The 12,313-nt window shown below is 36.2% G+C and overlaps 1 protein-coding gene across 1 annotated transcript; it reads right to left on the reverse strand.

The window, feature by feature from the left end:
* scyl3 (SCY1-like, kinase-like 3) lies at window positions 1–7,289 on the reverse strand. Its single transcript, XM_084091146.1, has 14 exons — window positions 7,068–7,289; window positions 6,377–6,570; window positions 5,838–6,023; window positions 5,212–5,325; window positions 4,426–4,482; window positions 3,815–3,917; window positions 3,235–3,346; window positions 2,880–2,957; window positions 2,664–2,803; window positions 2,393–2,580; window positions 2,075–2,246; window positions 1,591–1,761; window positions 692–1,431; window positions 1–592 (listed from the first exon to the last, which is right to left on the reverse strand). The coding sequence occupies exons 2-14, from the start codon at window positions 6,539–6,541 to the stop codon at window positions 536–538; spliced, it is 2,283 nt and encodes a 760-aa protein (XP_083947272.1). The 5' UTR covers window positions 6,542–6,570; window positions 7,068–7,289; the 3' UTR covers window positions 1–535.
* Between the last annotated feature and the right edge of the window lie 5,024 nt (window positions 7,290–12,313).

Raw genomic sequence — 12,313 nt, forward strand, 5'->3', positions numbered from 1 at the left:
TACCATAAAACCATTTTATTTAATCAGCAGCTGATAATACAAATAAATTATGTCAGGCTCTCACCCAAATCTATTGAACAAGTTAGAGTATGTATTTTTTCTCAAGTTGAGGCTGTCTGTCCTCTAAGGCTCATCGAACAAAAATAAAATAAAAAACCTGTATGGCACAAATAAAACCAACATTAGAAGTAGATGTATTTTCAAGTTATGTACCCCTTTTCTGTGCAACATAACTGAAGGATTCCTAATAGAATTTGGCATATTTAGGTCCGTCATGCTATCTTAAAAAATCTAAACTGCATAGAACCTTTTTCAGTAGCCAAACAATTTCTATGGTGACAATAGAGTGATTATCATATTGGACTGGGGGAATCTGAAAATACACACTACTCTCTTAAATTATAGTTCTTAATTACTACATTTTTATGTCAAGTTGTGGTCTAGGTTGGTCTTTAGTGATAATGTCATGATGGAATATGTAATTGTTTTTGTATGGGAATCTCATCATATGGCTTTGTGTAAAGGACCAAGCTGATCACCATGTGTTCTCATCTTCCCAGTTGAGGTCATCACCCCATCCTTCTGCCTCCGTCTGTCAAAACAAAACAAAACAAAAGTTCAGCGAATCCTTCAATGTTATTCATCATCATAGTGTAGTTATAAAAATGCTGGGTCGCACAGCTGAACTTACTTCAGTTAAGTCAGCTGCAGCAAACTTGGCAGTGAGGCTTAGTCTATCCATCGATGGGTCTGATGTGTGTCCCGTGATGAGTTCACTAGCCGAGCTCTCCACAGGGAGCAGAAATGAGGAAGACAGCTTTATATCTGGGACCATGTCTGCAAAGAAGTCTAGTTCTGGATCTTTCTCTGGCTTTTTCTTCACCGCAATTGTGAACTCCTCCCCAAGACTTCCTGCTTCAGGGCTTTTGATTGTGCTTTTTGGCTTGGGCTCCGATGCCAAGCTTGTTTTGCTGGGTTTGAGGGTGTCATTTCCCTGGTCCCAGCTGGGGTCCCATGATGAGGTATGGTTATGATCTGGAACACTTTTAACACTAAGGTTCAGTTTGAGTGCTTTTGATTGCTTTGGAGGAGATGACACACTGCTTTTTGTTGATGTCTTTGGTACAAAGACTGGTAAAGCAGTGGAAGGTGATTGTCCTGAAGTCACTTCTGAGTCCTCGAAATCATCCCAGGGTTCCTTACTCTCATCCTCATTGTCAGCTGGCATAGCAGAGTTGCTCTGATCTGGGATGTCTGCCGACCGAATGCTGATCTGGACTGACTGGCTCTTGTCTTTCTCTGCCTCCTCTGTGTCACTCCAGTTAGGCCAGTCTTCGTCGGATCTCACCGCTCCGTTACTTTTCATGCTGTCCACAGCCTGTGTGCCAATTTTGTACCCATTCAAAGGGAATGACATCTCGCTGCTTAATGCTGGAGAGACCACTTGTTTTAGAAGGGTTGCACATTCAAACACCAAGTAGGGACAAATACATTTACCGTAATTCAAGATAAATTTAGCTTTTCTTTTCAAATGTCCAAATTATTGCTTGAGAACAAGCAGTTCAGAACTAAGTGTCAGTTGTGGCATACCTGCTCTCTCTGCAATGGTGCGCTGGGTAGTGTTTTTTTCAGTTGCTTGGAAGGAGTACATATTTTCTATAACAACCTTTTTGTCCTCTGAGCCCTTAGGGAACACATTCAGAACTTTTGGTGGTTGTGAGATATGGGGATGCAATGGCCCAACAATATGCACAGGCGATGCTGCAGAGGAAAAAGTTAGATGAGAGTATATGTTTTTTTTGTAACATTAAAAATGTCTTTGTCTGTTTATAATCAATGTGATTAATCTAATTTCTTTTTGTTTTAAAGTGTGGTGCATTCAGCTCCTCTTATAGGGAAAGAAAAACAGATAATTTTGTAGAAATTGATGCATCAGCGTCCTCCAGTGGCCTGAAAATAATGTTAGTACCATCAAAAGTGTTTCATACCTTAGCATCTGAATTTGATTTATAAATACATTAGCCATTAAGAAGACTTTTACTGATAAATGAGAATCCAGCTACATGATACTTACTCTCAGGGGTGACCTCTGTGGACTTGGGGAAGTTTGGCGTAGTCCGTTTAAAAACTTTTGTCCTCTCCCCACCAACAACAACTTGGGCACCCAGCAACGGAACAAGCACAGCCAAGCTCTGTAGCGTCAGAGCGACGAGTGAGTCATTTGTATCCCTCATTCCCAGCAAAACCTGAATGATAAAGTGTGGGAAATAACTGAAACAATCAAAGTATAAATATCAACTTAAAAACATTATGAATTTACTCATTTTATATTTCTCTAAACAAGTATACAGTAGTACTAAGCTGTTGATGCAAGAACAAACATTCTCAGTACCTGAGGAAGAATCTGTTTTTTGAGTTCTTCATGAGGAAAGAACTCTGCATAGATGTGAATGTGGGAGAGAAGCACAATCCTGACGTGTTCTTCATTCATCCTATAGAGCTTGAGGAGCTGAGGAACCACGTATCTCCGATACAAAGACAAAGACAGAAGACACTCCTCTCCAGCGCTCACACTCGAGTCTGTACATCAGAAAACAGATCACCACTGAGACTAATGAAGAGTACAAGTAAGCATCTCCTAAAAGTTTACTGACTGGTTTTACCTTGCTTAGGCCGTAGGAGGTGAGGAAGAAAGCTTTTCACAGCCATGGGCTCAGCAAACACTAAAGAATTGAGTAGTTTAGGAGCCAGACGTGTAGCAATTAACATCTCTGGGAGGTTCTGAACTCGGTCCAAGAGAAACCTGCAGAAACACACAGTTATTTAAGCGCAACATGTCATCCTTCTAATAAAATCATGTATTTGAGAGGGAAGCTTACTTGAAGAATTCATTCTTCTCCTCCTCATTTTTCAGGGTTAAACTCTTCAGAAAATTCATGATATCTAAAAAGTCATTTCTATAAGAGATAGGTTATGCGTTTAAATCATTTCATCATCTTAATAATCATTATATTTAAATTTAGGGAAATTAACTTTTTATAGGCAAACTAAATTATATTTATCTGATCAAAAATACTGCAAAAACAGTCAAATAGTGAAATATTACTATAATTTAAAGTGTAATTTATTCCTGTTGTGGCAAAGCTGAATTTTCAGTTAAAATTAGTTCATTTCAAAAGACACTTTATGTCACGAATAGACTTAATTTAAATAGAGTAGTTTTCAAAAGCGAACCTGAAGAAAGTGTGAGTCAGCAGAATGCTGAGTGATGGGCGAGACATGGGGTCAGGGGTCAATAGGCTGGCCTGCAGCATGTTCTTTAGACTCTCCAACAAATCATCTGAGACTGAGACAGAAAGTTTGGGTGGAGGACCACATGGAGGTTACAAAAATGGGGAGCAGACATGGAAAAATAAACAAAAACACGTAAGAAAGAGGGAATGGAAAAACTATTTAGTGAGACTCAAAAAAAAAAAAAAGGAAAAAAGATAGCACAGACAGCCACGCATATGTTTTCAGTGAGCCTCTGCTCCAAAAATCAGCATAGAAGCCAAAATGTTGCATCACTGTTACATTGCTCATGTGGATCATTTTGTTCTTTGAACATGACAACATTATAACCCGCTCTGAATGGAAAACCTGTCTTTAAAGAGCCTCTTGACGTGTAAAATTGTTGTGATCGCAGTTGTCAGCCCATTAACAAATATGTCACAATGTCTGAGCAGTAAGGGCTTAGCAACTGCCACAACAGGATGAATCCTAGACACACCGAGCCCGCTTTACATGCGTCTGCTGAATTAAGAGCGTTACTAACCGTGTCCCGTCAGGAGTGGAAGAAAAGCCTCCACCATCACCCCGAATGAAAAAGCGTCTCGGGAGTGGGCATGCTTGTCGGGAAGAATTTTGAATCCTTCAAGCTAAAAAAAACAAAAACATTATTATATTACTTAGTCAGAATGATCAGGGCTGTCATCGTCAGCCTGTAATTTGTCCCAGGCCTTGTGAATTCCAGCAACAAATATAATAATGATGAAAGATTTGGGGTTGTCTTCTCTGCTTAACGAGGATAGATTCATTTGATTAAAAATACAGTAAAACATTAATATTATGAAATATTATTACAATTTAAAATAACTTTTCTAGTTTAATATATTTTAAAATGTAAATAATTCCTGTGATGGCAAAGCTAAATCAGCAGTTATTACTCCAGTCTTCAGTGTCACATGAACCTTCAGAAATCATTGTAATTTACTGATGTGGATTTTCTTATTATTATCAATGTTGAATACAGTTGTGCTACATTGTATTTGTACTAGTACACTGTTGCAAGTTCAGAAGAACAGTATTTATTTGAAATAGAAATATTTTGTTACATAACATATTACTGACCCCAAACTTTTGAATGGTGGTATATATGGTACCTACCGTTTCCTCGGGAGGAATGGCACCATTTTCCCTTACATTCTGGATACTTCTGAGAAACTGGAGAGGAAGTCACACATACAAAGGGTTAGAGTAATCAACTTTATAATATAATATCTATCATATAAATCTATATGTTATTATAACTTAATAGTTAAATATTTTTAATTCCAAAATATATATATATTTAACAAAGCCATGACATTAAAAATCTTTTGCAACAAAAGAGACATTGAGACCCAGGGGGTACACTATGTAACCGTTTTGTTTAAAATTAACATGTTTTTGTCTTACCCTGATTCACTATGGTAAGCCTGTTATATGTTTTTTTTTTCGAATTTCAAAAATGTTACTTGTGTCACTCTCCCAAGTGTAACTCATAAAATCCGTAAATAGAGAAAAGTTGCTCTAGCTACTTTGACCCATGTGGAAGTGGCATAGCTTAGTTGTCACAACGAGCGAGAAAGGATGACATGGAGCACACTAAATCTCCAACCTCAGGGGAATTATTTTCACGATGTTCAAACAGAGATCACTGACACAACTAAGCAAAATAGCATGTATTTTACTAGAGGTTCTGAGAAAATGTTAATTGCAGTCTATTTAAAATGTTTAATTTTTAATGAATTATTTTTAAAAAAATCAGTTTGAATGAATGATTCAATGGCTCGCTCATAAATACTTCACTTGTTTCATTACTGGATCATTATGGTTGTTGTTTTTTACCGCGAGAGGGCCAAAAGTTACATAGTGTACCTTTATAAAGCATAAACTTGTAACAGATGTCACCTCTGGTGTTGCCTCTGAAAACTTGCAGACGGTTTCCATCCCCCCAAGCTTCCAATGGCCATCTTCACTGACAAACACTGAGGATATGCACACATTGTTGTGACTTGATTTGCCCTAAGAGACAAAAAGGAATGATTTAGCTTGAACAATGAGTGTATATGTGACCCTGGACCACAAAACCAGTCACAAGTCGCACGGGTATATATGTGGCAATAGCCAACAATACATTGTATGGGTCAAAATTATCGATTTTTCATTTATGCCAAAAATCATTAGGATATTAAGTAAAGATCATGTTCCATGAAGATATTTTGTAACTTTCCTACCGTAAATGCAGCACAATCACGAACATAAATGGACAACTTTAAAGACGATTTTCTCAATGTTTCGATTTTCTTGCACCCTCAGATTCCAGATTTTCAAATTATTGTCCTATCCTAGCTAACAAACCATACATCAATGGACAGCTTATTTATTCAGCTTTCATGTGGTGTATAAATCTCAATTTAAAAAAATTGACCCATGTGACTGGTTTTGTGGTCCAGGGTCACATATAATGTCATTGCTCAACTAAATGTCTGAATTAAAAAAAAAAAACATGAATTAAATGTAAATGGACTAATTACCCTGTCATGTAGAAAAACTAGCGCTTGCAGCAGGTCGTAGAGGCCTGCGCAGATCTCCTCCGGAGTAAGATTGTCAAGCAGCCGTTTTAATGGTTCAACTGGCTCTGTCACTAAATGTATACCGTGACCCTGCACTGAGCATGACAGGAAGCGAAGAAGACATGGATGCCTTAATGTCTTCAAGTGCTGCAAAGGAAGATGTATTATCTCAGGTTAATTCATTTCAATGTACATGACATGTCCGGAACTGAAATAGCTGAGTGATTAAGAAGTAGGCTGAAAAAAACATACATAAATAATTGAGTTATTAATAATTTATAATATAATAATTAACTGTTTATTATTTATATATTAAAATTTGACTACTACATAATTCCCATGGTTCAATTCAATTTATATTTCATAGTTTTGATGACTTCACTATTATTCTACAATGTGGAAAATACTAATAATAAAGTGTTTAAAAAGCAGATGTGCCCAAACTTTTGACAGATAATGCAGGTTATTGGTGAGGTTACTTGTTAGCTGTTCACTTATACCTTGGCAGCTTTATTGACTTTATCTTCATTGTCCTGCTTATGCACAAAGACGGAGGCAGGCTTGCCATCCTGGAGGAGGGCGGAGTACATGGTAAGACCAGAGGGCAGCGTCATCAGCGGCTCTTCCAGCACACAGCTTGGTAGGGCACTGCTCTCAGCACCCATCCTTATACTGAGAGGGTCTGCCTATCTCACTGTCAGGGAAAAAACATAATGAATACCTGTAATACAAAAGTCAAAATGTCTCCTTCGTATGTATGTCTGATGACAAAATGTCTGATGACAATGTCCTAATTGAAACACCACTGAAACAGGCTACAGTAGTGACTGACGTGGAATGAAGAGTATGCAACATGTCAAAAAGTAGCAGAATCTTCGTTACAATCCTTATTCAAAGCTCTTAACGTTACCTGTCTTTCAAGGACAATCTGAAAATAACATTTAGACTAAGTGATCTCAGTAATGATTGGCATATGGCAAGTTTCACGAACAACATGTCATGTCAGGAATTCAATGCAGAGCATTTTTACTGCATCAACACTGACAGAATCACACTGGACAAGCTCTTAACATCACCTATTAGATTCGGTTCGCATTTTAATTGTCACTCGGTATTCAGGAGAAGTGTTTATTTTGTGTAACGATCTATACCCTATACATGACAGCTGTATCGCGAGTAGACTAACGTTACCTGTATGGCGGTGTCACCTCACAGGAAGCGAATTGCCTAGGAAAACCAGTTTTCCTTTTCAGTATGCACCATTATTGCAAAATCTCTCAGCGTTTGCTTTCCATTAACCTCGACCAAGTCTTTGCGCAGCGGACAAACACTTTAAATTCATTTTCTCCGCAACAAATCGTTTGATTTGACAGACTGCATCGATTTTGGCACGATGCACAACTTCCTGTTCGCAAACGGTAAACACCGGCTCTTCCTGTTATAGATTTGGACGAAACCATCTTGCTGAGCAGGGGTGACTGTCTCTCAGCAACGAAAGGGGAATAAATATTTTAAAGATTGCTTTTTTAGCTCAGCATTTTCCGGAATATGATTAAAATATAGTGTTGTTTTTGCTTCACACGCTTGCACATGAAGGTGTTTTTAAAGTGCACTGTATATATTTAGTCGATTCGTATCAACCGAAATATAGTCAATGGTTTACCCGTCGGTGGTGTGAGATAACGCAGGTTGACCAAACTTGATATTAATTACTTAAAGTCCCCCTGTAGTCCATAATTCTATCCCTTAAAACTCATCTTTGATCACCAAAATGACATATTTAAAAAAAAAAAAAAAATCCTTGAAAAATAGCCACCGAATGGGTGACAATTACTTGTAACTCTTCAAAATTCAACTTTATTTTTTTTCAATCTTCAATCTTTTTTCAACACTGAATCTAATACTACACACATTTAACTATTCAAAATGTGTATTGGTCAATCTCAGGCAACTTTATTTAATTTTTTACAAGGTTTCTAAGCAGAAGATGGATGCATGTTTTCTCAGTCCTATTACCGAAAATCATGTGCCATTTAAAAAGCATGTTTAAAAGCATGTCAATTAATTCCTTTGTTTTCCCCCACAAGAAAGTGTTTATTTTAAAGAAATTGTTGGTTATTTGTTGAAGTAATTTATATTTGTGACAAATATATATATATATATCAAGGCAATTTGTATTTTAATAAAAAAACACAAAGCCATTTTTTCATTTTAAAGAAGACCGAAGCCTCAAATTTATATATTTTTTTAATAATTTAATTTATTAAACAATTATAAATATAATGGACCAAACAAAACTGATAAAAACAGTGGTTTAACTTTATTTTTTTAGAAAAAGAAAAAGTAGCAGGAATGAACACTTGGTAACAGGAATGAACATTGGGAAACAGGAATGAGTTTCCATATGTGTGTGCATGAGAGAGAGTGTACATGACTGTGTGTGCATAAGATTTCTGTGTTGAAGTGATGTACTATGTGCTAGTAGTACTTCACAGCGAAGGAGGTGGAAAGAGAAAGAAGGAGAGAGATAAGAAGAGAGAGGAAGGGAGAAAGAGGGAAGTTAAGACAAAAAGGGAGAAAAGAGAGGATTGCGGGTGTGTTTGCTCCTTCCCTTGCAAAATGCCATGGGTGGGTGTTTCTGGCACCTGCGTAGTATGGGTTTCTGCATCTTCTACTAAATATAAGAAAGACCAAGACAAAATGTTTAAGTTACTTTGTGGTGGACTGGCTCCCTGGAAGCATGGCATTCACATCGTAAAACTAATACTAATGGCTACAATTTAAGTAATTGCAACCTTAAAATATATCATAATTCAGGTGAATATTATATCAACTAATATTTAAAGTATTAAATCAACAAAACAGAGGACTCTTCTCCTGTTATTTTTCATATGAGTAACAGGACTGAAAGTAACAGCACTGAGTTTTTAAGGAAAAAGTTATCAAATACATGACATATGGCCACATAGCATGCTAATAGCATGAGAAAACTGAGCAAATTCTAGTGACATACCAAAAGTTAAATATTAACAATATATAAACAAATAACATCTAAGGCTCTGGCAATAACATCTATTTGTTAATATAAACAAATAACATCTAAGAAATAATTTATGTAAGAGGACAATATGTTGAGATTGACCTTCTCAGTCATAGTTACATCAAATATTTCAAGTATATCAAGTATACATCAAAATTTCATCAAATATACAGAAATTAAAATGAGAGGACTTACTTTTGGCCTTCCTTTTTTTTATAAATTTTTTTATTATTTTTTTATTGAACTTTTGGCCTTCCAATTGCCTTCAGAAGATCCAGATGATGCACTTCCTGTTGAAAATGTGTCTTGTGGAGTGTGGGGGGAGTGTGTTAGGGTAACAGGACTGAGTGAAAACCCGGGGACACGAACTAAAATGTGTATTTTATCTAAAATAGTAGATTTAAAAAAAAAATTCTCATGAAAAAAAACCAAAACAAAAAACATTTAAAGCAAAGATTGGATATAAGGTCACACAACAATTTCTGAAGGATTTTAATCATATTTCATTGTAAAGTTTAGAGATAGAGAGTGGGGACATGCAACAAATGCTATTTTTTTAGTGTTCTAGTTAGTTTTTATTAATGTTTTTACATTTTAAATTTGCAGGTAGCTTAATGTGCGGGACACTTTGCTTTATAATAAAATGTATTTTAGAATTAATTTTCATGCATTTTTATACAATGTCCTTGGGACAGAAATGTCACCCATTCGGTGGAATGGCTCACCTCTACATTTAGTATACGCGGCCCTTTGAATATGAAAATTAGCCCCGTCTCCACTTACTCACACCAGCTCGGAGATCCACTTGTTGTCAATCACACGTTGACGTGATTGGTTACATGGTAGTTTGTGACGCCAGAAACACCAGCGATTTTTTTGAGACTGTCTGGTTCACTGGTGTTTTAAAGGCCCACTTTAGTGCCTTGGAACGCGCAGCTTTGTATGATGCTTTGATGTAATTTCCACTGAAACAGGAAGGAAGGAGGGACATATTGAATGGCTCCTCCCCCTTTTCAAATAGCCAATAGCATTTAGTTTAACTCACAGACTGCAATTCATACTTTGACAGCACCATTGAAGCGAATCCGAGCGCTGATGATACGTTGGATTCAATAGTAGAGGTGTGAATAAATTCTAGCCATTTCATTCTTAACCAACGTACAGTTGGGAAATGGAATAAAACTCGAGCGTTTGAGTAACCGAACACACATCTCCATCCCATATTGCTCTGTGACGTGTCAAAGCCGGTCGCTTTGGCCAGGTGGCATTTATAGCATAGGGGGAGGGACACTTTAGATTCTAGAGAGCATTTGATTGGACAGAAGATGTGATGAGAAGCTGAAGTCCGCAGTGATGTCATAAAAATCTGTGATCCATTTTAGCGGAAGTGAGAGACTGTAAAAAATTTGAATGCTTATATCCCCTAAATGCGAATATTGTCATTGTTTTGGAACACACCAGCTTATTCATAACCTTAAGGCTAACATATTCATACTAAAAGCTAAAAAAATATTTTTATTTCAGGGGGCCTTTAAGGAGAAAATACTCAGCAATAGGCTAGTATGAATTTGCACATGGTTTGTAATAATGCATATTAAAAACACCACATAGACATTAAAAACAAACAACATTAAAAGCTTGGGGGGTCAACCTTGAACAAATTGCAACAGAAGCAAACTCAACTGATTTTGTATCCTCAATATGTCCTGAGTAAGGAAAAAAAAAAGTCCAGAAGAATCCCATTAGGGGAAAGTTTCGAAAAAGACCCAAATATAGCCTGTTCATATATGGTAAATTGTTGAAATTGTTTGTTAACATGGACAAACGGTGCATAATCTAATTATATCTAATTACATATGTGCTAATTTGCATAAATACCACAACAGATCTAAACATTAGGTCTAGCCAGGTGAAAATGTCTTGTTGAATCTTGTTGACATATAACAGTAAAATACTTGATGTTAAGATCTGAATGGAACCCATTTAGGCTACCCATGAGCATTAATACATAGAGGCAGGAAGAAGGACTTTAGAAACCAGCCTTTATTCATTTTTAAGAGAATGGGTTTGGGGCTGGATCTGTGGGACTGTTTCTGGGGGATGTGTCTGAGGGAAGAACAGGAGACAATGGTAAGGAGAATGCAGAAGACAAAAGGTAGGTAAAATAAAAAGTGAACCCCCAGAAACAGTCCCACGGACCCAGCCCCAAACCCCATCTCTGCAATAATAATTAATAAAGGCTGGTTTCTAAAGTCCTTCTTCCTGCCTCTATGTATTAATGCTCATGGGTAGCCTAAATGGGTTCAATTCAGACCTTAACATCAAGTATTTTACTGTTATATGTCAACAAGATTCAAGACATTTTCACCTGGCTTTACCCAATGTTTAGATCTGTTGTGGTATTTATGCAAATTAGCACATACGTAATTAGATTATGCACCGTTTGTCCATGTTAACAAACAATTTCAAAAAACTTGTAATACAATTTGTGTTTGTCTTGATGTAAGTAATTAACTCAGTAATTTTCATGGTGATATCTAAAGGTTAAAATTTGTACCCTATTCACGTGAGAAAGAATGAACAGGCGTATGAATAGATTTGGGTCTTTTTCGAAACTTTCCCCTAATGGGATTCTTCGGGACTTTTTTTTTCCTTACTCAGGACATATTGAGGATACAAAATCAGTCGAATTTGCTTCTGTTGCAATTTGTTCAACCTTTTTTCATAAAATGACTGGACTATAATGCATTACTGTAATTACTTTTCCCTTGAAAAAGCAAAGTAATAGATTACTTTTAATTATTATGTAATTAAATTACATTTACTTCTGATGTAATTGCATTAATTTAACATCAAAATCTAATGTCTATGTATGTTTTTAATGTAACCTTCCCTTTAAATGCATTTGGTCAGTTTAAGAACAATTTATGCAATTTTATATTATTTATTTGAAAGAATTAAAAGAGCAGTTTCATGTTTATCCTTATATTGTTCAACTGGTCGAGGTTGATATGGGATTTTAAAAGCATTAGTAATAATAATGCAATAGCAGAGAGAGTAATTAATTACACTGTTGAAGATGTAATTATAGTAGCTATTAATTACTTTTTTTTATAGTAACTTACTCAACACTGGTCCCAAACTAACAAAAAGAAAAACTAACAAAAATAAAAATGTCTTTGATTTTAAAATGTTGTTGTTATTTATTATTAATATTATATTATTAGGTACTTGTAGGGGAGCCAAAGAAATAAAATTGTACGCGCGAGACGACGAGATTGAGCCCAGAAAATCATACTGACAGAAATGTCCTTAAAATATTGATAACGAATGTTTTGGCTAAAGTTTTTTCTCATCAACTGGAACGTTTGAAATTTGAATAGCCTGCATGTCACCC

The sequence above is a fragment of the Abramis brama genome (genome assembly GCF_963993115.1).
Source record: "Abramis brama genome assembly, chromosome: 18".
In the NCBI taxonomy this organism is placed as follows: Eukaryota; Metazoa; Chordata; class Actinopteri; order Cypriniformes; family Leuciscidae; genus Abramis; species Abramis brama.